This window comes from Nothobranchius furzeri, chromosome 7, assembly GCF_043380555.1.
Source record: "Nothobranchius furzeri strain GRZ-AD chromosome 7, NfurGRZ-RIMD1, whole genome shotgun sequence".
NCBI lineage: Eukaryota > Metazoa > Chordata > Actinopteri > Cyprinodontiformes > Nothobranchiidae > Nothobranchius > Nothobranchius furzeri.
This window is the reverse complement of record NC_091747.1, coordinates 46,308,477-46,332,620: the sequence shown is the minus strand read 5'-3', so window position 1 is coordinate 46,332,620 and position 24,144 is coordinate 46,308,477. Positions and strand designations below refer to the sequence as shown.

The window sequence follows — 24,144 nt, the reverse complement described above, 5'->3', positions numbered from 1 at the left end:
TTTAGTGAATGTGGTGAAGGGTTAACTTACAGGTATAGATACTCAAATAATAGAAAATATAGAACAGACCACACAGGATTGAGCTTTCATGTGAAAGAGCCCATCCCACAGTGCAACTAGCCTGGCCAGCCAGACTGCAGAATTAAAGAGTCTGGCTGGTAACCTCATCCAGGGCCAGCATTAAAGTCGGAGATAAATTTGCAATGTAAAAAAATCTGCACATGTCTGGTGACCGTAAGATGGGATGTAAATGAATAACTAAACCAAACTACAAATGTCAGTTCAGAATGAATTATGCAGATTTGGGATGATTTTGTATTATGGCTACATCGCCCTCTAGTGGCTATAAAAAAGTTTGAAGAGTCTTCAGGAACACATCAAAGCAAGAATTTTACAAACTTATAACTTATACCTTCGTTTCAAAACTACGTTGTATTTGGTATGCTATGACTCTGTGATATTTTTCAGACTTTCATTTTGTGAAATTTGTACTCATAAATTTTATTTTACTGTTATTACATAGCCTTACAATTCTAGGCAGGTTTGCGTATGATTGCAAAATCTGCTATTTCCGAGGCGACATGAATGCTACATGTTCCTACATGGTTATTTCTGTTGACCCCGCGCCAGGCTAGGAAGGTCCAGGTATGTTTCATTATTTTTCCCCTCGTTTATCGTATAATTTCAATGAAACTCTACAATTTACAACGCGCTTATAACGACGGCAATAGCTCGAGTTTAAAAGTAAGACAGTAAGTTGCTAGCTAATAAGCTAACCTGCAGTGTAGTAAAGCTAGCGGCGAGGTTGGGTAACGGGGCTCAGCTAGCATCACAGAAGTTAGCATCAGCGCTGTCTGCTTGCACAAACCTTTTATGTGCCTTTTTAAAATAATATCTTTGTGTTTTTAGCGGGGACCGGGGAGTCCAGGCTCATGGCTTTGAAACTGATTCAGAGTCTTCCTCTTGTCGGACAGTTCGGGATCCGTCGTTATCCTGTTGGACCTGTCTGTCCCATCAGACGCCTGAGTACCATCAGCTCTGGTCATTCCTCATGTGTGGCATGTCTGTGTACTTCAGCCAACCGGTGTATCCAGAGACATGGCTGCAGGAGTCAAAAGCAGGACTGTAGCGTGAGAAGTTTGACCACCGTCATTAAAGAGGCATCATTCTTCTCCAACTCTGTGGGGCTCCACAAAGATTCAGTTCCACGGTTCTGTCTGACCCAGCTGCACCGGCCCTCAGCTGCTGATGAACTGAGTTTTCAACAGCGGCTGGAAACCTGCACCTCCTCCCGGCAGGTCTTCAGACTGCTGCGCTCTGTGGAGATCCTGTCAGACACCATGGCTGCAGCAGCTCTTCACAGTGTGGCTGACCTGGAACAGGAAGGCACAGCTCTGCGAGACCCCACAGTGCTGGAGGATGACACCATCAGGGCTCTGTGCTTCCAGCTGGAACAGGACTCTGAGCGGCTCACAGATGCTGGGCTGGTGTCTGCTCTTCTAGCCTGCACACGCCTCTGTTTGGATCCTTGGAGCACGCTGATGGTGCAGCTTAAGTCAGAGAGCCAAACCAGGCTCGACAGAGGGCAATTTACTGTAGGACAGCTGTGCACCTTGGGTCAGGCGATGTTGGCCGTGGAGGGACCAGGATCTGGGATGCTGGAGCAGGTGATGGTGCAGATTCAGAAGCAGGAACCAGCTCAGTGGGGTCTTCCAGACCTTGTAGCTGTTTATAGGCTTTTGCAAAGTAGTGTGGGTGAAGATGGAAAATACAGAGATTTATTAAACGCCATGCACACCCATGCTGTCACAGTCACCTCCAGAATGGATCCTGCTGCTGTCAGCGGTGTACTAAATGCTCTTGTTACTCTGAATCAAATGCAGGCCATGCCTCTTGTAATCAGTTTGTGTAAGCAAGCGGTTCGGCATGTCCATAACTTCACTGATGAGGAGCTCACTTGCGTCCTGGGTGCATTGATGCATTTTGGTCACAGCGATCATTATTTTGTGAAAGCGATGGAGAAGCTTGTACCTACGATGGCTTTCACCTCCCATCCAGAGACCGTAACCAAGGTGGCACAGTTCTTTGGCCACAGGAACATCTTGTCCTTTGCTGTTTTTGATGCTGTTGCAGAGAGCTTTGTGTACCGAGCAAGCGACTACAGCACCAGCCAAGTAGCCAGGCAGATCATGGCTTTTGGAAAGTTGGGTTATCTCCCCCCCAATGAAAGCCAGTTGTTCAGGAAAATAGAAGCCATCCTGCACAGTAGCTATTCACAATTCCAACCTGGGACGCTGCTCAACCTGCTGCACGCCTGCATCCTGGTGGAAAGGTTTCCTGTCAATTTTCTTTCCAAAGTTTTCAGCAGTTATTTCCCGCAACAGCTGCAATGTAAGCCCCATCCTCACCCACACGCCATGCACAGTCCTTCCTCGAAGATTCTGAAACAAAACGTTTGTGTCGTAGATCAGAACGAGGTGATTGACCGGGGCGTTTTGGCCCAGCTGACTCAGCTCTACATGACTGTGAAGTTGGAGTGTCCATTCTATGAGGTAAAGCTTTTCAAAGACGCTACACCAGAAACCCGAGCACACACCCTAACATCTGATTGGGGGTGGGGGGGGTGGGTGGGGGTGGAGGGGGTTGGTGATTTTCAGCTGTGTCATAAAACCTGTTCCTGTCATTTCACAGCACAGAAACAGAATAAAGCTGTTAAGTTCTTCATTTTATTCAAGTTATTTAAACGTTCATTGCTAATATTAATATTTTTGCATATAATTAAAAACATCACAATATTTATTGCAGAGAAGTATTAGTAATTTTGATCTGAATTCCAGGGTCAGCTTGACCTAAAAAAATACACTACTCGTGTTTTGGTATTGGGGTGATCTGTGATGTGTTTTTATTTGTTTTATCTCATCAGGGTCCACGTCTGCTCCCAAAGTACAGAGTCAAGTCTTTCCTTGCGTCGGGTCGCTCTCTGGAGTCACCAGTCGATCCACAACTGTACAACACAGTGAAAAATGGACTGGTGGATCTACTCGGAGGTCGATCCTACTTCGGATCCAGAGTTCTGACACCATACTGCTACACACTCGGTATCTTGTGCTTCTTACATTATTAAAATGGCTAGTTTATCATCCAACGGTACCATGCTTTTGATTTTTTTTAGACGTGGAGATTAAACTTGATGAAGAGGGATACGTGCTGCCTGCCAGTCAAATGGATGACGTGTACAAAAGGTGATTTCACGTTACACAGGTGTTCTGTAGGATCCAAAACGGTGTTTAATTACTGATTTGTGTTACAGGATTGCCCTTTGTATCGACGGACAAAAGAGGTTTACTACAAACATCCGGCAGCTGCTTGGAAAGGAGGCCATCAAGCAGCGACATCTACGACTCCTGGGATATGAAGTCATACAGGTTAGACCCTCGTCTTATACCAGAAAATGTTTTAGCCTAGTTTCCTAAACCCGTAATCCTTAGAGTTTGTGGGGGAAAAGCATTTGTAACCAGCAAAGTCATTCTCCTAGTCTGGCAGTGTTCTGTTAGCTTTAGCTTAGCATAAACATCCATCTTCTGAACCCGCTTTGTCTACGCAGGGTCGCCGGGGGGTGGGGGGTGGGGGGGGGGGTGGGGGCTGGTGCCTATCTCCAGCAGTCAACGGCAAGTAGGCGGGGTACACCCTGGACAGAGAGCCAGTCCATCGCAGGGCAACACCGAGACACACAGGACAAACAACCATGCACACACACACACTCACACCTAAGGACAATTTAGACAGACCAATCAACCTAACAGTCATGTTTTTGGACCGTGGGAGGAAGCCGGAGTACCCGGAGAGAACCCACGCATGCACAGGGAGAACATGCAGACTCCATGCAGAAAGATCCCAGGCCGGGAAGTGAACCCAGGACCTTCTTGCTGCAAGGCACCAGCTCTAACCACTGCGCAGCCCCTTAGCATAAACAATGGAAGTTATTAGTAACAGCTAGCAGAGGTGTGGAGTCGAGTCAGACTCGAAACATTATTTTAATGACTTCTGACTTGACTTGTTAAAATCTATAAAGACTTACAACTTGCCTCGGACTTGAAACGCCAATGACTTGCGACTTGAATCGACTTGCATCTGTTGACTTGATCATATTTAATATTTTAGCACAAAAGTGGCACGACATGGACAAAAATCATAAATCATTCTTTGTTCTGACTCGAGACTTGACTGGAAAGACTTGTGACTTGGTCACACCTCTTGACAGCTAGCATTTCATGTGGTAAACATGTGAAAATGACTCAATAGTGATCCCAATTTTTCACGGTGGCCTCAATAGTCGTATCAACTGCAAATGAAGCCAAAAAGTAACACAAAGGAGTTAAAGGATCTGATTTAGACTTGGGACTATGTAATGATGGCTGTAAACTGCCACCGCAAGACGCAAGGACATGACACAGTTACCCAAAACGACATTTTTTAATGTAAATATAAGTTTGGCATGTATGGCTTATACCTGGTAGTTTCTAAAGGCACAGCATAGTAAGTTGCCGTAAACAGCAGAGTACATGACAGATGTAGATGGATTATGTCCTTGAAGCAACGGTGCTTTGTCATAATCTAGTTCCAAATCTAAATCAGCTCCTGTAATTCCCTTTAGTGTTGCTCTTTATTTTCATTTGTAGAAAGATTAATGAGGTCACAAAGAAAAACTAGGACCACAAAATGCTAGCTGTTACCATTTACTTACATTGTTTGTGCTAAGCTAAAGCTAACAGAACACTGGCAGATCAGAGTAACTGAGCAGGTTACAAAATGGGTTTCCCCACTTATCTAACTCTGGGGATTATGGCAACAACTACATTTCACTTTAGGGTGGAATACCCCATTAAAGTTTTTTAGTGCCTCCTGGTTCCCAGTAATTATTTCAATACTTTAATATTTCTATTTTTTTTTAATAGATTCCTTTTTATGAAATTGAAAAACGGCACACCAAAGTCAGCGTGGTCGAGTATCTTCACCAAAGGATCTTCCCTCACACCTACAGGCTGAGCTGGTGAACACAACAGTAATGCCATTGCATCAGGGCTTCTTTTGTGGAAATGAATCCAGATTTTTCTAGCAGTCATGCCAATATAATGTGACTTAGTTATTTATTTTGTACAGAAGTATTTTTAATTCTACAATAAAGAGGCTTTTTGTACCAGAAACAAGATCAGAATGACTTCATTATCACACAGTTATGAATGGTTTGAAAAATATAATTTATTTAGTTTGCTGCTTCAGAAACTGTACAGTTTAGGAGAATCCCAATTCCAGCCGTCATTCAGACAAAGACAGAAACAGCTTTCATCGAGACACCTGATTTTACATTTTCATTGTTCAATGGATAGAAGAAGCTTTGGATTTCACTGCTGCATTCAAAGGCCAGGAGTGTGAGATAAATACAAAACAGGCTATGATAAATGTAAAACTAGCACGTTTGTTAAAAATGCTCTTTTATGTAGCAGGAATCTGAGGAAGGCCAAACTCGTCTACCAACACGCCATCCTGAAAAAACAAAAGTAATACATTAATGAACTATGTTGTGAAGCTGGGTAGAAATGTTGAAATCTGTCACATACCCTATTGGTTGACTTGTCACCGGGAACGCCCTCTGGGATGGAAGGAGCGGTGGCAGCTTCGTCCAAGTAGGAGCTGTCGTCATCCAGCAGGAGCTCGTCTCCCAGAGCATCTAGCTCTGGGGACATAGCAGTAGATCAATGTCTCTAACCACAATTCAGTTTTCTACCTCAATCTGCAGGAACGTTCTTTTAAACTCTTTGTCCACGAGCAAAACAACTTTCAGGAATTAAAATCTACAATTAGGTAAATGGCCTGTAGTTGTATAGCACCTTCTTAGGGTTCTACAACCCCCAAAAGCGCTTCACAACACAGTCTGTCAGACACACGCTGGTGGTGATGAGCTACAGTGGGACAGCCTCATCGCCAAGGAGGATGCAGGCAGTAGAGGGTGACATCACTTCTGATGCCCACGGATAAACGGAAGTGATGCCACCAACACCAGCGAGCTAGAGTTGCTAGCTGGAACTTGTCCGTTTCAACGTAAAACAACAATTTTTAAATTGGGCTATGTTAAAAAAAAAATAGGGTACTGGACAACCCGCTCTACCTCCCGAGCTACTGCTGTCCCTGCTATAGATCAAATAAAAGCTGCAAGATGTCTTCGCTAAGCTTGTCTCACCTGCTTCCAGGTCATCGTCGTCGATTTCAGGAGTGCCATAACTTCTGCTCATGACCTCCTGGATCTCATTGGCGTCCTCCATCATGTCCTCCAGCTGATCATGAATATCCTTATTTCAAAAAAATCAAAATCTTTAAAAAAAAAAGTAATTTGATTAATCTAAACATTTTAATAATAATAATAATGCATTGAACTTATATAGCGCTTTTCAAGACCCCCAAAGACGCTTTCACACACTCACATTCACACACTGCTAGTGATGGTAAGCTACTTGTAGCCACAGCCGCCCTGGGGAGGTCTGACAGTGACCTCTGACCACCACTAACACAGGCAAGTTGGGTGAAGTGTCTTGCCCAAGGACACAACAGCAGGATACCCCTGGCGGGAGCTGGAATCGAGCCCATGACCCTCCGATCATGAGGCAACACGCTCTACCACCTGAGCTACTGCTTCTTCTTTCTTTAATCAGAAATAAATAAAACGTCACTAAATGAACAGCTGCTGCTTAAAATCAAAATACCTCAATCTTATCGATTTTCACATTCTTGTATGCCTTCTTCATGTCTTTGAGGCCAACCTTCATGGCGTCAACCTAAAAACAAATAATAGAATTAGTAATAAACCGAACTTTCTATGTTTAAATTCCCAGTAGAACATGTCTTACTGTGGTTTTAGTGTCTTTGAGGTTTTGGATTGTGTAGTTTGCTTGTTCCATGTTGAACGACTGCTGCATGAGATTATCCCTCTGGCTTTCATACCTGAAGTAAAGAATAAATAAAAAAAATGAGTGAAGGCAGAAAATCTAATAGTAGGAATACACTTAAAGCTCAAATTCAAAGACTAATTTAGCAATTTTATACAAAAGATATCCAACTTACATCCTCTTCTGCTTCAGGACCCTCATTGCCTTTTGCTTCACCATGTTCTAAGAAACATTTAAATAGTAGACAATGTTAGAAAAAAATGAACAAAACGCTAAAAAATTAACAGACATTTCTAATTTAGAGTTTCTTATACATTGATAACATACAATTTATGGAATAGGGAGAAATCTTGTTTTTCAGAAGAAAAACTCATTTTAGTATGAGTATCTCAGAAGATCTCACCTTTGAAGGCCCATCTCTCATCTTTTTCATCTGATCTTTGTATTTGACAAGTTCAGCATCTAGTCTGGCGATTTTCTTGTCAATGGAGTCTGCCCGAGAATCAACCTACAAGCATGAAACAAGAATTTTAGAAAGTTTTGCAGAAATTATATCATCAGAGACACAATTACTACTAATCAGTTTATTGTCATCTGGACATGTACACAAATACTCAGATTTAGTCATTTTGGGTAATAAATAAATAAATATCTTGTTTTGTTTTTCCACCAGACAGCTAATTCCAGTCCTGCGCATGCTCAACGACCAGCACAACTGGTTTTGTCCGCTAGATCCCACAGACATTTTTTTCTTATTTAGCAGTCAAGTGGTTAGAATTACGTCAATTAACGTAACGCTGAGTCACTACCCCATGGCAAACAGAGCAAGTATTGTGTTAACTTATTTACCAAATGACACGTTATATATGTATTACGTTAAATAAAACAATACCACATTAAAGCTAACACATTTATAATTTAAATCACGTCAGGGAAACTTATTCAACAAGTAACGAGTTAAAGAGTCGGCATGTTTTGTTTGATGGTTCTGAAGTTAGCTAACAGTTAGCAGAAGTTCGTGTTTTGTTTACGCTGTTTAAAGCGTCTAAAAAGTTGTGTACGGTACTTACGCTTCCTATACAGTCCGTCAAGTTGGGTGGCGGGCCTTTGGCTTTACCTCTGCCAAAGATACGATTCATGTCGGTGAGGTAAAAGTATAAATTGTCTGAGAAAATCTAATATTTATGACTGCGAGAGTCCGAAACTTAGCTGAGGAAAAACCCGGAAAAGACGAAGGTGACGTAAATTTGGTAACGTGCACACGTTCTATCCACGCCCTCTTACACAGGCATACAATATTGATTGGAAAAATTACTGATTTCTTTTTTTTTTCTCTTTATTATTATCTTTTGTACCAGTTTATCGCATTTATTTTAACGTTGACACAATTTCAATCAAATTTAAAATTTTAAAATATATTTTATGTCATTTAAGAAGCGCATAAAGATGCACACATTTTATGTGTAACTAAACACCTACAATCCTTAAAAATATGTTTGCAAGGCACGAAATCAGAAAATTTAACACTGCTATAATGAGATTATTTTTAAGATTTAAACCTCTTTCGGACACTGTTTTGGTTAGAAAGGTTACAACAGATTTCTATCACTGTAAATATTTAATAGCAGAAAACTCGCAACAGTAAACATGAAATAAAACAGCATTTCTGCCCTCATTTGCGTATACTTTTTGTATTTTCTAAATGCAACAATCCATTCTTGAATAATTTTGTTGACATATTTTGTAGTTACTCGCTCTGTCCTCTAGGTAGAGCAGCAAACTCACCAAAAAAAAAGAAAAGAAAAGAAATTGGGATTTACATCAACTACTAAATGAAACCTGTTTTATTTATCAAAGGTAAATGCAAAATATTAATAATAACATAAAAAATAATTCATGTATATAAAATCATTTATTAAAATTTGTCTGAAACATGAAGGTTGTCAGGGTTCTTAAAAATGAAAGCTGACAATGAGTTTGTCAATTTCAGAGTATTTATTAAACTTGCATCAATATTAATAACTTTACAGACAAGATCAATACATGTTCCACACAAATGACAGACAAATCAAAATAAAGGTAAAAATCAATGCATCAGTCACAGTATAGCTTGATACAATAATGTCCTTTTTAATGTTATAGAATATCTTATTGTTGTCTATTTTTATCTCTAATATGTAGCAGCCAGATGATAAAAATATATCTTTTCAAAGCTGTGAGACAAGATAAATTTTACATGTTTTACACAAATGTTTGCAGCACACTCAGAGTAACAGCACAGTACATCAAGCATGTTTAGCTTCTGATGGTATTTTAAAAAATCACAGCAACAATGATAAACATGCTACACGTACCGTTTATTTAAAACAAGTTTGTGCAAGAATGTACTTTTCTGTCATCTTTACAAAATAAAAGTTTTTCAAACACGCAACCCTTCCTTTAGAGGTGCTATTAAGTAGTGTGGATGCACAACTTGGTGTGATCGTGTGATCAGATTGCACAGCAGTTTACAGCATAATGAGAGTATGCATCATAATCATAATAATAATAAAAAAACATAAACAGCACATGTGATGAATGAATGTTGTTATGTAAATGAAACAACTTATCAGTTTGGACACAATACAAGGGTCAAAACTGATAGAGAGCCCTCTGACAAATTTTAAATGCACATTTAAGTCCAGGATTTCACTTCTTTTACCTCCACAAGAGTTGCTATGACAGAACTAAATGCAGTCTATTTTTAACCCTCTACCGACTCTTACACAACTTCAAAGTCCACCGTGAGTCACTTTTTTCTCTCACTGTGACCAATCAGCACCATTCACACACTCCACAGAGGCGAAAAAGCTTTTGGCACATATCTGTTAGCGGTTGTTTCCTACAACCAGCAATGGCACGTCAAACAGAAAACAAACAAGCAAGTAAACAAATCTGTTAAACACAACTCTTTCTGCCAAAAACACACCTTCCTGGACAGTTAAAGGCACGTTTGGTAAATATGTGAACAAAATGATCATGAACACAAAACAGGTGAAGCGTTTTCTACCACAATTTGCTCAGTTATCTTTCAGATTCAATAAATTTCGGAGTTTTTTTTTCAATATCGTAGAAATTACAATACGGTTGATTTACATGTTTATTATTCCTCTCAAGACATTATTTATGAACAATTTTCGCAGCAGGAATTTTGAGACTTCACAGCAGGAAAACCATAAGTGCAAACATTATCATAAAAATTGCTGAGATACTCAACAAAAGGACCATTTCATTGGACCTTCAGGGTGGGTTGGGCAATGTGGACCGAAACTTATTTTTCGATACCTTTTAGCTGAATTTTGATATATATATTCACAAGTGAACTCCCTTCAAGCTGTCTTGAGACATTGAATACATGAATTCATCAGCAGATCAGCAGCTCTTGGTACCCATTTCCTGATTACACAGGGGAGGGTTTTGACCCATCTCTCCACACAAGCAGGATAATCAAATCTCTTCAGCAGCCATGGTGAAAAAGCTCGCTACAACATGAATGAACGTCCCCAAATAATTAAAAACCACAAAGCCAAATGCAATGAACATTGACCCAGAGGTTTCCTGATTGACATGAAGATACATGTAATGACTGCTTAGAAGTGGAGCAAGCTAGTGGATAGCTGTAGCTGCTCCTGCTAACTATAGAAATACACTGGTTTAAATCAATATAAATACTGAGTCACTTGCTTCTTGTTTGATTTTATATCGATATTTTAAAAATATCTACATATCCCCCAGCCCTATGTCAGGGTAATTTTACTGGAACTTTACGGCATGCACATCTCCATTTCACTGGGCTGGAACTAAAGAACCATTTTAAGGGCCATTTCAGGAACCAGTGAGGTAGCTGAACTGGTACTTGGAATGGCCCAGTAGTCGCCAAGCGGGACTTGTGGTTAACTCACGCTGATTGGTTGTGATTCAGACGGAAATTATTTCAGCAGACATCGCCCAAACAACAGGTGTTTGTAAAAGTGTAGTTTCTGGTGAAGTGGAATAGAAATAAAAGAAAATAGGCTGCATTCACGCTGCTTTAAAATAGAAATTTCTAAATCGTCAATGCCAAAAAAATGCAGAGAAAACCCTCACAACGCTGTAATTCATGTTGCTTTGTGGTCACACAGAGCACTGTAAAAAACAACGATTCTTTTGGTCATTTAACACCGCATTTGACATTAAAACAGCTGCAATCCCTGTCTCCTGAACAAATTAAAATTACTGCATAATTTAACAGAATAAATCATTTTTAATGATATTAATGTCTGTGGACGCCTTTTGGCACTGATCAGTGATGTCACTCACTGCCGAAGCAGTCACAATACACTCACATCTTTGCAACAAATAAGCAAAACAAAAGAATTATTCACTCGCTTTTCCTGTTTACCAACAAAATAACACTAGCCCCGTAGCACAGCCACCACATATCTGTGATGACCTCTTTGAGTAAATACATATAATAAGATAAGACATTTATTCATAGTGTTATGAAGTTTATGGCTGCTGTGGATGTTACTGTAATACTGGCAGTTAACAGCCACTAAGAAAAAAAAATCTTCCCACATAGTAAAAATGTCAGAGTAATACATTGTCTGTCATGTTCTAAGTACTTTAACACAGTTAATCATGATAATCGAATATGTGGAAAGTCAGTCCTCATATCATTTAGTGAAGTGACTTTCCTGGATCTCCAAACATTTAAGACTTTCTTAAAGTGCACATTTTAGTTTAAAAGGAATGGACCTAAATTAGCATCTCTAGTATCTGTCAGCATCTTAAATAAGCAGCACTGCCTTTCATATAGCTTTCAGCTGGAAAAAAAATACCATCAAAGGTTAACTTTGATCACTATTAGTCTGCTCAAATTTCAAGCATCAACTAGAAAAGTTAAATCCCATGAAAGACGAAAATATGATTATTTCTGGATGATTTAAAGGAAAAAACAGTGAACAGTTTTTCTCATCAGTGTTGGCACAGTTTAAAGCCCAGGTGATAATGAAAACATGAGGTGGCCCAACTTTCAGTCTACATTGCTGAAGTGACATGTGTTAAGCCCAGGTCATGTGAGTCTTCTTTTCCAATGTGAGAAATCGAAGACAGTTCCACTGCTAGTCATGTTGGTTTACTAGTCCCGTCTGGGTTCTCTAGGGGAACAGCGGCTGCCCGAACAGAGTTGGGGATCTTCTTGCTCCCTGACACCTTGTCCCCCTTCAGTTTGGCTGAGAGGCAGAAGTCTTTGAAGCAGCGTTTGAAATTCTCATCCAAAAAGGCGTAGAGGACAGGATTGAGGCTGCTGTTGGTGTAGCCCAGAGCCACGCAGAAGAAGTACGCAGCCATAATGGCGGTGGTTTCAGGCACGTTCACCAGTGCTTTGACCAGGATGAAAATGTGAATGGGCGTCCAACAGACCACAAACACAGCCACCACGACCACCACCAGCCGTGTGATGCGCCGCAGGTTGCGGTCCTTCTCCCGTGATCCGGACAACATCCGGACGCTCTTCAGCCTCAAAACCATGAGGGAGTAGCACACGGTGATGATGAGCACAGGCACGACGAAGGCAAACACAAACACACAAATCTTCATCATCGTGTCCCAGTAGCCATAAGGTTCTGGGAACTGTAAGGCACATTCAGTGATGTCTGCAGAAGGAAAGGTGCAAGAAGATGATATTTAAACTATGAAGAGTACTTTTGCTTGATCATAAAAAAACAACTCCACTTTGCACCGTTCTACCATCAATTTAACAAGCTATTATGGAAAAAGCTAATCTGCAGTCAGCTGGGTACATCTTGCTCTTATTTTTCACTTCATTTATTTCCAGTAATGATGCTCTTGGTGTGCTGCTAATGGAAAACCCTTCTCTGACTGATGGACTTGATAAAAATATACTTTTGCTCCAAAGATGTGATTAGGACATGTAAACCTCTAGGATGTGTAAAATGGAGTGAAACTTTGGGAGGCAATTCAGGGACAGTGAAAGCGTCTCCTTACCGCTGTTGGTCTGCGTGCCTCCCAGAACAAAAGCAGGTATCCCTGCTGCTGAGGACAAGATCCAGATGCAGACGTTGATCATCTTGGCTTTGATGGGAGTCCGAAAATCCAGGGCTTTCACGGGGTGACACACAGCCACGTATCGATCCACGCTCATCATGGTGAGCGTGAAGATGCTGGTGAACATGTTGTAGTAGTCGATGGAGATGAAGACCTTGCAGACCACCTCACCAAAGGGCCAGGTGTTCAGTAGGTAGTCTGTGCTCTGGAAGGGCATGGTGGTGGTGACAAGGGCGTCAGCGAGTGCTAAGTTGAAGATGTAAATATTGGTGGCCGTCTTCATCTTTGTGTACCTGTTAAACATGCAGAACACAAAGCAATCCCGTTGAGAAATGAAATGAGCTAACCACCCACTCAGACTGCCTCAGCCACAGCTTACTGCTGCTACGTCTCCGAGGAAGACCTTTCCTCCTAGCTCATTATGGGTTGAGGAGTGTGCATTATTTCACAAAGTTTTCTTGAATCTGTAATGCAATGTGTCTGACTCACACTTCATTATCATGTATAGTATGCTGCTCGCTGACGATCACGTGTGATCAGCTTGTTTAAACTTCATTAAGTCACTTTGGCATTTTATATAGGTTCGCTTTTGCAAAGTTCAGCCACAAAGTTCAATTTAAAGTTTCAAAACAAAAGGTGAGAGCTTGGAATGAAGGTACTGGAGTGGTGACCTTTGCACGTAAATGCTATTAAAATAAAACGCACAACTGAATTTCTTGTCTACTGGTGGAGAGGTTAAGTGAAGAGTTCATAGTTGTACTGCAGATGGAGGCAGCATCCCAAGTAGGGCCTCCCAGGCAATCCTCTCCCTGGCCAAGTCCACCAGCACCTCAGCTGGGACACCCAAGCGTTCCCGGCCCAGTGTTTCCCAACCCTGGTCCTCAGGGACCACTGTCCTACAAGTTTTCCATGTCTCTGCTTGAGCAGACCTGATTTACATTGGCTCCTCAGGAGGACATCAAGTGATGCAGATACTGGTTAATCATTCATTCAATTAAGTCAGGTGTGTGGCAGCAGAGACACACTGGTGTTTGAAAGGGCAACATGGAAAACATGCAGGACAGTGGTCACTGAGGACCAGGGTTGGGAAACACTCCCCTGGCCAACCTAGAGATATATTCCTCCAGGTAGTCCTGGGTAACCCGGGGGCCTTCTGCCGGCAGAACATGCCTAAAACAGTCCAGGAGGCATCCTGACCAGATGCCCGAACCACCTCAACTGGCTCCTTTCAATGTGGACTAGCAGCAGCTTCACTCCGAGTCCCTCCTGGATGTCCGAGTTCCTTACCCTATAAACTCCTCCACTTGGGGGAGGACCTTTCTCCCAACCCGGAGTTGACAAATCATAATTTTCCAGTAGAGAACCATGGTCTCAGATTCAGATGTGCTGATCCTCTTTAAGTAGCCACAATTTGATCATCACTGTCTACTCCACCTATGGTCATGAGCTTGGGTGGTGACTGAAAGAATGAGATTGTGGATACAAGCGGCCAAGATGAGTTTTTTTCACAGCGTGTCTGGGCTCTCCTTTAGAGATAGGGTGAGAGCTTGATCATCCGGGAAGGGTTCGGAGAAGACCCGCTGCTCCTCCACATCGGAAGAAGCCAGTTGAGGTGGCTCAGGCATCTGGTTAGAATACCTCCTGGACACATCTCTGGTGAGGTTTTCCAGGCACGTTGAGATGCCTAAAGGAAGATGACCTAAAGGAAGACCCAGAACACGATGGAGGGACTGTTTCTCGGCTGGCCAGGGAACGCCTTGGGATTCCACAGGTGGAGCTGGCCCAAGTGGCTGGGGAGAGGGGAATCTGGGCCTCTCTGCTTAGGCTACTACCCCTGTGACCCGAAGCCAGATAAGTGGGCAAAAATGGATGATGTCTACTCGAGTTTTTACGGCAGTTCCTGAAACATTCTCAATTGCTTTATGTTTCAAGTTTCTGTCTTGATCCAAGATTATTATGAGATTGAACTCCAGCTTTACATCACGATTCAGCACATGGCGATTAATTAACTTATTTGAATTAAATAGCTGATACCAAGATTTGTTCTTGCACCAAAGAAATTCTGAGCACCACTTGTGCCGCAGTTAGAAAATTAATTTCTTTTTACATTTTCTGAGTCACAATAATCTTCATCAGACCTGAGAGTGATCAAGGCACAAACAAAGGTCACGTGCAACCCTCTTGTTCAGAGCACGAACACTCAAATTTACTAATCAGCTTCTAGTGTTCTCTTGATGTGTTTTCAGACATGACTCATAAAAAATAAATGAATTCTACCATGATTTCATTTTTAGTCTTCCACACATTGCGACGTTGCAACACATTTGTTTCCATGGCAATCAGAAGCTAATGGAAGTCCTAAGATGGGGATAAGAAAATAATCACCTCATAAAGTGAGCAAAAAAAGTCAGTTTTCCTGTGCCCAAAAGTGACTTTTAGTCTTTGTATAGGTGTGAAAGAAAAAAATCTCCCTTAAATTTGAAAATATTAAATCCATGGAAGAGTTCAGATTTACAGATAGAACAGCTCATCACCTCTGCAGCACTCAGTAGAAGAACATCCAACTTTGTCGTCTTTATTTCCTCCCATCTTTAACTTCAAATCAAGTTGTTTTCACTGTCTTCCACAAACAAACAAACAAAAAAAAAATCCAAACTTTCTAGTTGTGGCTTTTGACTTATTGTGTTCATAAACAAAATATGGTTGAAATTGGGGCTGGAGATGCTAACAAGTCTGTCAGAGATCATAAAAAACTGCTGAATGTGATTTTTTTTTGTAACTGACACACAGATAAAACAGCTTTCAAATGCACAAACAGTTAAATAAAACAATAGTCAACAAAACATCAGTTTTATGGTTATTAGTGTAATTCCAGATATTTGTTTACATTAATTCATCCTAAAATCTGTTTTACCTTCAGCAAAATCATTCTCCCCTGAGCAACTGAAAGTAATCTTCTCTCTAACCAAACTGGTGAAACTGCCACCTAAAAAGAAGCGAAGCAATTGGCCTGATTTGAGTTAATTGTTGTTCGTGGACTAAAACGTTCTGTGAGGCAGTGCTGCATCACATAACATCAAACAAGATTTGTGTCTCTCTCAGATCATAAAAAATCTCCAATGAGGTGCAGGAGGGTTCACAATTTGATGAAGCACAGCTGGTTTCAATTACATTTATCATAAAACCTGACTTTAAGAGATTTATGTAAAATTTGTTTAGGGGGGATGAGTTTTGAGTCATTAAACTGGTTATTGTCTGTCTCACATTAAGGACTAATTAGATCTATGCTGATGGGAATCAAACTTGACATCTTAACCTTTTGTTTCCCTAAATACCACTTAGGTTTTTTTTTTTTTTGTTTTTTTTTTTTTTTTGGTGATGAGATCTACTAATCATAATATTTTCCTGTCTTGGAAGCAAGTTACATCTGTGAGAAAAGAATATCTTTGTATCAGAGTGCATCCAAGAACAATGACACCAACATAGAAACAAAGTGTTCAAGCTGAAGTTTGTTTTCTAAAAACAAAGATATGCTTTTCTTTAGTGTTTTAGGCCCAAAAATATTTTTGTGTAACAACTGCATGAAGTTTCGCACAAAATTATGTGACACTGACCGCAAAATAATATACCAAAGCTATATTTGATTACATTTAGCTATATATGGTAATGCTAAATATGAATATTTAGATTTGAATTAAATATCTAAAGTTAAACCTAAATATTGAGAATGAAATGTAAAAATATGGAGTTAAATCTTGATATTAAAATGTACATTGATATTTATATTAGATCACTTACGAAAATAAGTTTAGCTAAATATTTAGACAGAAATCTAAAAAACACTTAAACCTACATGTTGAGATTAAATGTAAAATTTAAAGTTATATAAAAAATATTTCAAATAGCATCTAAAGATAAAATGTTTCATGTACACATTTATAATGAAATCTAAAAATATAAAATTACATTTAAACATAAAACAGATCAAAAGCTATAAACATCAACTCAAATATTTAGAATCAAATATATGTCTCAATATAAAAAAATGCATATCTAAACATTGAAAACTTAAACCTAAATATTCAGTGTTAAATTTACTAATAAAAAGCCACATTGAAATAAAAACAATTGGTATATAAACTTAAAGGGGCAGTCAACCCTGCCTCAGAGTACCACATATCAATTTTGAAAATTGCAAAATTGGTAGGCGTTGCCTCACAGACCGAGAGGGCGGAGCCACGGCAGTGATGAAGATGGATGGGTAACGAGACGAAGCTAGCTTTTTTCACTCTGAGCAGTCATTAGAAGTGGAGGACGTTTCTTCCCCTCCTTACCCAGACAGTCGAGAAGAAAGGGACCAAGTCTATTTGGAGGAGACAAGCGGACCTGAGCCTTAAGCCTGATTCATGCTTGTCCGTCTGCGTCAGTGCGGAGACACGCAATGTCCCTGTGGGCCTGCCGGAGAGCTCCGCAAGGACAGACGGAGTCGAGCTCTCTTGTCTAAACATCCGTCAGTCGAAACGGACAACGCAAGCTTGTGATTGGTCAGGACGCCGCTGTTGTTTACAGCGCCGCCATTGCGCCCTCAAAAATATAAAGAGAGCCGAGGATAACAAGCAGCAGACACGGAGAAGCTTGAAGAATACCTCACGAAAAAACTCTAAAAACATGAACGTTTAATTCCCCGTGACTGGAGGAGTGAAAAGATGCGCAGCAAGTGTTTTATTTGTGGACGGAAATGACAGGAAACGTGGGTTTAGAGGTGGAGAGCGCATGAAGAGGTGGAAGAGAATGAGAGACAAATTTGTCTGTGTTAAAAAGTCTCTTATATACAAAAAAACACAATATAAACACACTAAAAAAACACAATATAAACACACTATCTTGGACCGATACATGACAGGATACCACAGAACAGCGCTATGCCCTCTGTTGTCCTGCCGGGCAATTGCTTTGCAACACTCTCCAGGAGACGGAGAAGTATGAGAGCAAAACGCTTCCGTCAATCCGTGCGTGTCTGTCCCTTGCGGAGCTGACGGAGAAGCATGAATCAGGCTTTATTGTTTTGAGCTTGTGAGTTGCCTGAAACCACCAGAGCCGACCCAACAGAACCAGCTCTGAATGGTAAGTAGCCATAGCATTAGGTTAGCTGCAGGGTTTGGCTCCACGGCCTTAGAGAGCTGTTATCCAGCATGTTTTAGAGGTTTATCTTCAACACACCTTATTTTAATCAGCAGCACATAGCCGAGCTGCTGAACAGCTAATCTAACATGTTAAAGCAGGAAAAACCACTGAAACGTGTCGATAGCAGCTCTCTAGGACACGGCCACATACCCTGGGCTAAAGTTACTATCTGCTGTAGAGAAAGTTATAAAAATACCCCATGAGAAAATTATTCTGTAATGTGTTCATTTATGTTACACAATCACAAATGTCCACCTAAAATTGCCCTGATTTCATTATTTACTGATACCAGCTGTTCTCTTGATCGTAGGTGATCCTCTGGTGTCAGCGACTGGGTCTCCTCTGGTGCTGTCATCGGGATCAGGAGCTTCCAGAAACATGTGCCTTTGAATGATTCCTTCCTCCTCTAAACAGTTATTTGTTATATTAATGAAATAAATCTCAATTTATATAGTTCCTGTTTTTGTTCATGTCCATAAATATTTAAACACGCTTGAGTTTAAAATGAGCTTTTAACAGTGAGGTGCTAATATAAATCATCACAGTAGAGCTAGTTAAATGTGCAACAAAGCGATAATTCAGTACGTGTAATTTATAAATATCCATTAAAATATAAAAACTGGAATTAAAATGAGACATTTTGGCAACACAAAGAACTTGTCAAACACAATATTTATTATAATAATTGTAGGCAGACAAGAGACAGAGCTTATGGAGGTTCTCACTCATCGAAGGATGGCTGAAGGCTTTCCAGGAACAGATGATGTGGTGTTGTCTCCTCTCTCTATTCTGCCAGATGAGCTGATAGGTTACAGGTGTGTGAGGACACACTCATGCTTTCATAACCAGATGACAGGAGTTATCAGGTGATCACCCACGCTAATGATGAGATGCAGAAAGAAAACAAATCCAGAACAGTGTACAATAATAACAACAATAATGATACTCTGTGGTGTTGCTCACCTCATGTGCTCTTATAGAATATTAACGCGTGCCTGCCTCATGGTGTAACGTCCATATTTTGCTGAGTGTCCTACAATAATGCAGGTTATTAGTTAATTAACTTTCGATAGAAAAAAAAAACAAAATATTTAATGTAAAAGTTGTTTACCAGGTGAATCAGCTCACACGTCACCACCAAGTGTCACAGGACCAGAATCAATAGCCTCTTTCATGATGTCATGATGTAATCTAGCTCCAAGCTCACAGCAGCAACACACGTGTAGCAATAAGCTATGAAACAAAAACACAGATGATGTTAAAAGTCAAAGGTAATGAAGATTACATAATGATTAAAAACAACTCACCTTTACTACTCCTGCAAGGCTTCATGTTAGTCTGGACCATTTGTAGCTGCAACAATCAGTCTGACAGCAGATTACTTGGGTTCATTTAGCCTGAAAAAATAAAATTATATATAACATCAAAGTGTTGTGGGAGGAAGGTTCCAGAGATGATGAGAAACATGTGGAAAGCAGAGCAAGGATGGAGCTGCAAGTTTTTCTGTTAGATCAGGAGGCCCTGAGGTAAAACGGGATGTTAGTGTGAGTCTGGGAAGATACTCCTCTCCAGTGGTGACCAGTCAGGCTGAGATGTAAGGTAAACAAACAGAATACAGAGTACACTATTATTATTTAGAATGTTTTTACCTGGATCAGTTCATAGAGCTTGTCCTGTCATTCAGATGGAAGCTGCTCAGAAGCTCTCCACCACACCTGGAGTGTAGAAGTTGCTCAGGGTGGAATTCCCATCATGGTCCCAGTGTCAGACACACTGCTGCTGGGAGGCTATGTGAAATATAAAGAAACAGCAAATATATTTATAGTTGTTTTTAAGAGCAGCAACATGTGTGCAACAATAAGCTAAAATAATTACATATTGTTAAATCTAGAAGGTAAAGAAAGACAGATGGTAAAAAATAACTCACCTGCAAGACTTCTAGCCTGGACTGGTGTAGGCTGGTGGAGAATTACATCAGTCTTAGGCAGATTTAGCCTGAAAAAACTAATATCACATTGTTGTGAGAGTTTAGCATCATGTACAAAACAAACTGTCTAATATATGTGCTTTATAACACGGCTGGTGAGTGATCGGACTGCTCTCAGAGCTAATTCAGTGTCCAGAATCAGACATGTTCTAATAAGAACTGGACTCAGCACCAATTCAGAACCGGGTCAGGTCTGCTTCAGGAGGAGGTGCTCCTCAGTGTCCCCCCTGCTCTGCATCAGTGCTGAGATTACTAACTGGCACAAAAACTTAACCCGAACCAGCCTGTGACATCATCACACACATCACTCGCTTCGAGCCTGCGGCAGTGTGGACTGATTGTCTAAATTACGTGAACCACATCCACGTCTCTCTTACTTTGCGTTTATAAGTATAACAAATATAGCTGCAAAATTATAGGTAGGGAACAATCTTTAGAAGCTGTTAAAAGTAACTATTTAGCTTACTCACCTCAAATTGGGCCCAAAATCTCCGTTTTGAGGAAGCAGCAGTCAGCGGGATCTGGCTAATTACTGGAATGGTTTGGACTAATTTGTGAAATGCTCTTCAAACCAGCATAACCCGGTGTTCTGGGAATTTCTCCTACCCCGTAAACCGTCCTACCCGTTGTTCCTGAGCATGTGCGCGCATGCGCACAACACAAAAAGGGAATGCTACTCCGTTGTCATATTTGCAGGAAAATAGGTAAGTAGTAAGTAGTACTTTTTATTGACGTTGATACTTGATTTTTTTGGGTTAGGGTTAGAGTAAGGGTTAGGGTTTTTGTCATGTCAAACACCGTCAAATTATCCTACGGGTAGGACGTTTTGCCAAAGTAGGACGTTTTCTCAGAACACCGGTTCAAACTCCATCAAGTTGGTGAAAGAGTAACGTAAAGAACACTTAACTACAATATTAACAGCCAAGCTACTAGAACTACGTAAATGACTATAATACTAGAAGCTTTGCTGGGATTCTGACACAATATGCTATTGCTAACTACAGATTCTGACACAATGCTATTGCTAACTACAGCACAACTCACTTGCGGCTAATCTGAGCCCCGACTGCTACAAGGCTGGTTGAGACCGTGGTGCTTTTATAACCTACAGCCAAAGAGCTGCTACGTAGTACTGTTCTTGGATACGTAGCATCGTTCTCGTTAGCCAGTGGCTAAAACCGACTCAAAATAAACTGTTCTATACTTTTGAGATGAAGAGGGTGCTAGACTGACATTTTTAGACAGAATTTAGTTTTCAAAGAAAATGCGTCAAAATGCAAAAATAATAACTACACATGTCTACAACATTATTAGACACCCATTTATAATAGTTATCAGCTAAAAAAGTGGATTTTGATGTGACTTGCTCTTTAAACCAACAATTTCAGTAGTGAATCTAAATATAGAAAGTGACATCTAAATATTTAATCAAACCTAAATGAAGTTCAAATATATCAAATTACTTTCTAATTGTAATTTTTACAACATGAAAAAATATTATTTAAAGTATAGTGAAGAGACCTCATATCTTAGAGTTCAATTGATGGTAGAATTGTGTGTCCATTTAACCTTTCATCAATTATTAAGGTGAATGTAGTACTCTGACAAGACAGATGGGGCTTCTCTTCATTCTGCTTTTATTTTGATAGGCTACTTCTGAATTTGTATGTTAGATAAATACACTGACCTCAGTCATGTTTTGATTTTATTTTGGCTATTTTTGATTGTAAATATTTAGGTTGAACTAAATTCGGAATTTAAATTATTTAGATATAACTTTGTGTAATAACATCTGACTTTAAAAGTTTAGATTTAGCTTTGCGTTACTGTTTATTTTGAACGTCCATTTTCAAAATAGTTATGTGCTTTTATGTTTAAGTATTTAGACACAGCTTTGTAATTTCCTAAAAGCAACTTTAAACAATTACAATTGGCACCCCATACAATTGGTCAAATTCTGCTTTTTATTGCAACATTTGAAGAAAATGTGTTGAACGACCTCACCTGATGATGACATACATGACCAGGCAGTTGCCCAATAAGCCAACCACAAAGACCACGGAGTACACCGCAGTGATGATGGGGATGATGGGGGACATGCTCTCTTGCTCCCATTCTTCATTATCGCGGGTCACATTTCGGCTGTCCGGGGCTCCCGATCCCCAAACAGAAGAATTTACCGGACAGTCCTCCAACGGAGTGGACAGGCACCTATTTTCTTCTTTAAAGATTTCTACTGGAGTGTTTTCCATTCTGACAATTGTTTAATGTATCCTGTAAATGGAAACGAAATTACTAATGAGGCACTAAATTAGGCGAGCAAAATAAAGCATCTCTCTCTAGAAATTAAATGAGATTTTAAAAAGAGCATGTGATCTTCTTTATGTGCATTATTTACCCGGAGAACAATCTGACCCTTGAGACTCATTTAAATCACGCTCATTAGAATACACACCGGGGACAAAGATTAAAAAACGCACAGCGGAAGCGCATCTCGCTGGATACTCACCTTTATCAGCCAGAATTTCCCAAAAATCCTGGGATTTTTAAAAATACGTTTATATTTCCCCTCACTTATAATTTAGTCCTGCTTGTTTTGTTCTCTCGGTGGAGCGCGTCAAAGTTTGGCGATGGTTCTGCTGCGCGTCCGGAGAGCATCGGCTGCGGACACTCGCGCACACGCACCGATGGAGGGGGAGGTGGCGCGCACTCAGGCTAGACCAGTCACTGGGCTAGACCTGCCCCAACACACACACACACACACACACACACACACACACACACACACACACAAACACACACACACACACACACGCACGCACGCACGCGCGCGCGCGCACGCACACACACACACGCATTTTCACTAAAATACGAGATGACACAGCGATGACAGTAACCTGCAGGCTGGCGCGCTCCACAGTGGCTGAGTCACAACTGAATATAAACTGTCCGGCATCATTAAACAGGACATCCCCGGCTGAAAAGAGAAATAAAAATTACATTTGCATGGCAGTGTAATAAAAGTATCCTTTGACTTACAGCATGGACGTAATTTTCACTTCAGAAGGGGGTGGGGGGTGGGGGGGTATGGTATCTGTATGTTCTAATAGGAAACAGGCTTCAACACAAATGGTTGTTTTCTGCTTGGTCCTAGAGCTCAACCAGTGTCGATTTAAAATAGTGTAATATTGTTTTTGGATGGTAAAAAGTGCAGGGGTCAAAACTTGACTTTGGAAAAAGTGGGGGGGGGGGGGGGGGGGGGCATGTCCCCCCAAAAACAGAAATTATGTCCATGACTTACAGCAACTTTTGATGTCAGCAGTTCTCCAAACCTCTTTGCCAGAGTGATTTGAAATTGTGAGATGAAATGAAAGTGCATTCATCAGTAAGCATTCAGCCTTGGATCACTTTTTTTATTAGTGAACTTAGAACTGCACAATTCAGGGAGTTTCTGCTTTGTTGAACTGAGGGACAGCAAAACTGATCTCCACCATCTTATCTACCATAATCTAACTGCTGCAATGTCTCCTCAACCTTTATTAGTGGATCGGTTCTTCACTAAATTAAACAAATCAGCTGTTCACAATCTAAAGAATGCAGGAAAGTGCTGGAAGCAGACTCCAGTGATGGCATGTTTGCTCAATTTTTTTCCAAGACCAACAGGTGACAGCCACTCTGAAGTTGCAAATGCGTTGTTCTTGCCACAGGGAGCAGTGGAGGTCTGAATGACTTTTCAAAAACTGTGTAAAGATTTCAGCTCGTACTGGGTACAGTGATTTAAAATATGAAAAGGATGCATAGTATGCATTTAAACAAAACATTTTTGTTTCATCCTTCTTCTGTTGATGTTTATCCAACAAAAGGTGAAAGGTACTTTGGTTGGGTTCAGATGGTCTGGTCATGGAGTCAAACATGGAGCCACTTGGATACATTAAATGTAACCCT

The 24,144-nt window shown here is 40.6% G+C and overlaps 3 protein-coding genes and 1 long non-coding RNA gene across 4 annotated transcripts; 1 reads left to right on the top strand and 3 right to left on the bottom strand.

Moving 5' to 3' along the window:
* The first annotated feature begins 551 nt into the window (after positions 1 to 551).
* Positions 552 to 5,207, top strand: fastkd3 (FAST kinase domains 3). Its single transcript, XM_054751469.2, has 7 exons — positions 552 to 645; positions 910 to 2,391; positions 2,467 to 2,552; positions 2,924 to 3,098; positions 3,173 to 3,242; positions 3,311 to 3,425; positions 4,956 to 5,207. Exons 2-7 carry the CDS (start codon positions 933 to 935, stop codon positions 5,052 to 5,054), a joined length of 2,004 nt encoding a protein of 667 aa, XP_054607444.2. The 5' UTR covers positions 552 to 645; positions 910 to 932; the 3' UTR covers positions 5,055 to 5,207.
* A 34-nt stretch (positions 5,208 to 5,241) lies between these two features.
* chmp5b (charged multivesicular body protein 5b) lies at positions 5,242 to 8,183 on the bottom strand. Its single transcript, XM_015954689.3, has 8 exons — positions 8,012 to 8,183; positions 7,345 to 7,449; positions 7,117 to 7,163; positions 6,903 to 6,996; positions 6,759 to 6,830; positions 6,239 to 6,347; positions 5,619 to 5,734; positions 5,242 to 5,544 (listed from the first exon to the last, which is right to left on the bottom strand). The coding sequence occupies exons 1-8, from the start codon at positions 8,078 to 8,080 to the stop codon at positions 5,494 to 5,496; spliced, it is 663 nt and encodes a 220-aa protein (XP_015810175.1). The 5' UTR covers positions 8,081 to 8,183; the 3' UTR covers positions 5,242 to 5,493.
* A 738-nt stretch (positions 8,184 to 8,921) lies between these two features.
* Positions 8,922 to 22,951, bottom strand: LOC107382524 (delta-type opioid receptor). Its single transcript, XM_015954691.3, has 4 exons — positions 22,709 to 22,951; positions 22,204 to 22,473; positions 12,969 to 13,321; positions 8,922 to 12,616 (listed from the first exon to the last, which is right to left on the bottom strand). The coding sequence occupies exons 2-4, from the start codon at positions 22,449 to 22,451 to the stop codon at positions 12,087 to 12,089; spliced, it is 1,131 nt and encodes a 376-aa protein (XP_015810177.3). The 5' UTR covers positions 22,452 to 22,473; positions 22,709 to 22,951; the 3' UTR covers positions 8,922 to 12,086.
* Positions 16,383 to 22,197, bottom strand: LOC129167183 (uncharacterized). Its single transcript, XR_011521160.1, has 6 exons — positions 20,140 to 22,197; positions 19,862 to 19,999; positions 19,520 to 19,609; positions 19,324 to 19,445; positions 19,176 to 19,245; positions 16,383 to 19,091 (listed from the first exon to the last, which is right to left on the bottom strand). It is a non-coding gene; the product is annotated as an uncharacterized lncRNA (long non-coding RNA).
* Positions 22,952 to 24,144: the final 1,193 nt, after the last annotated feature.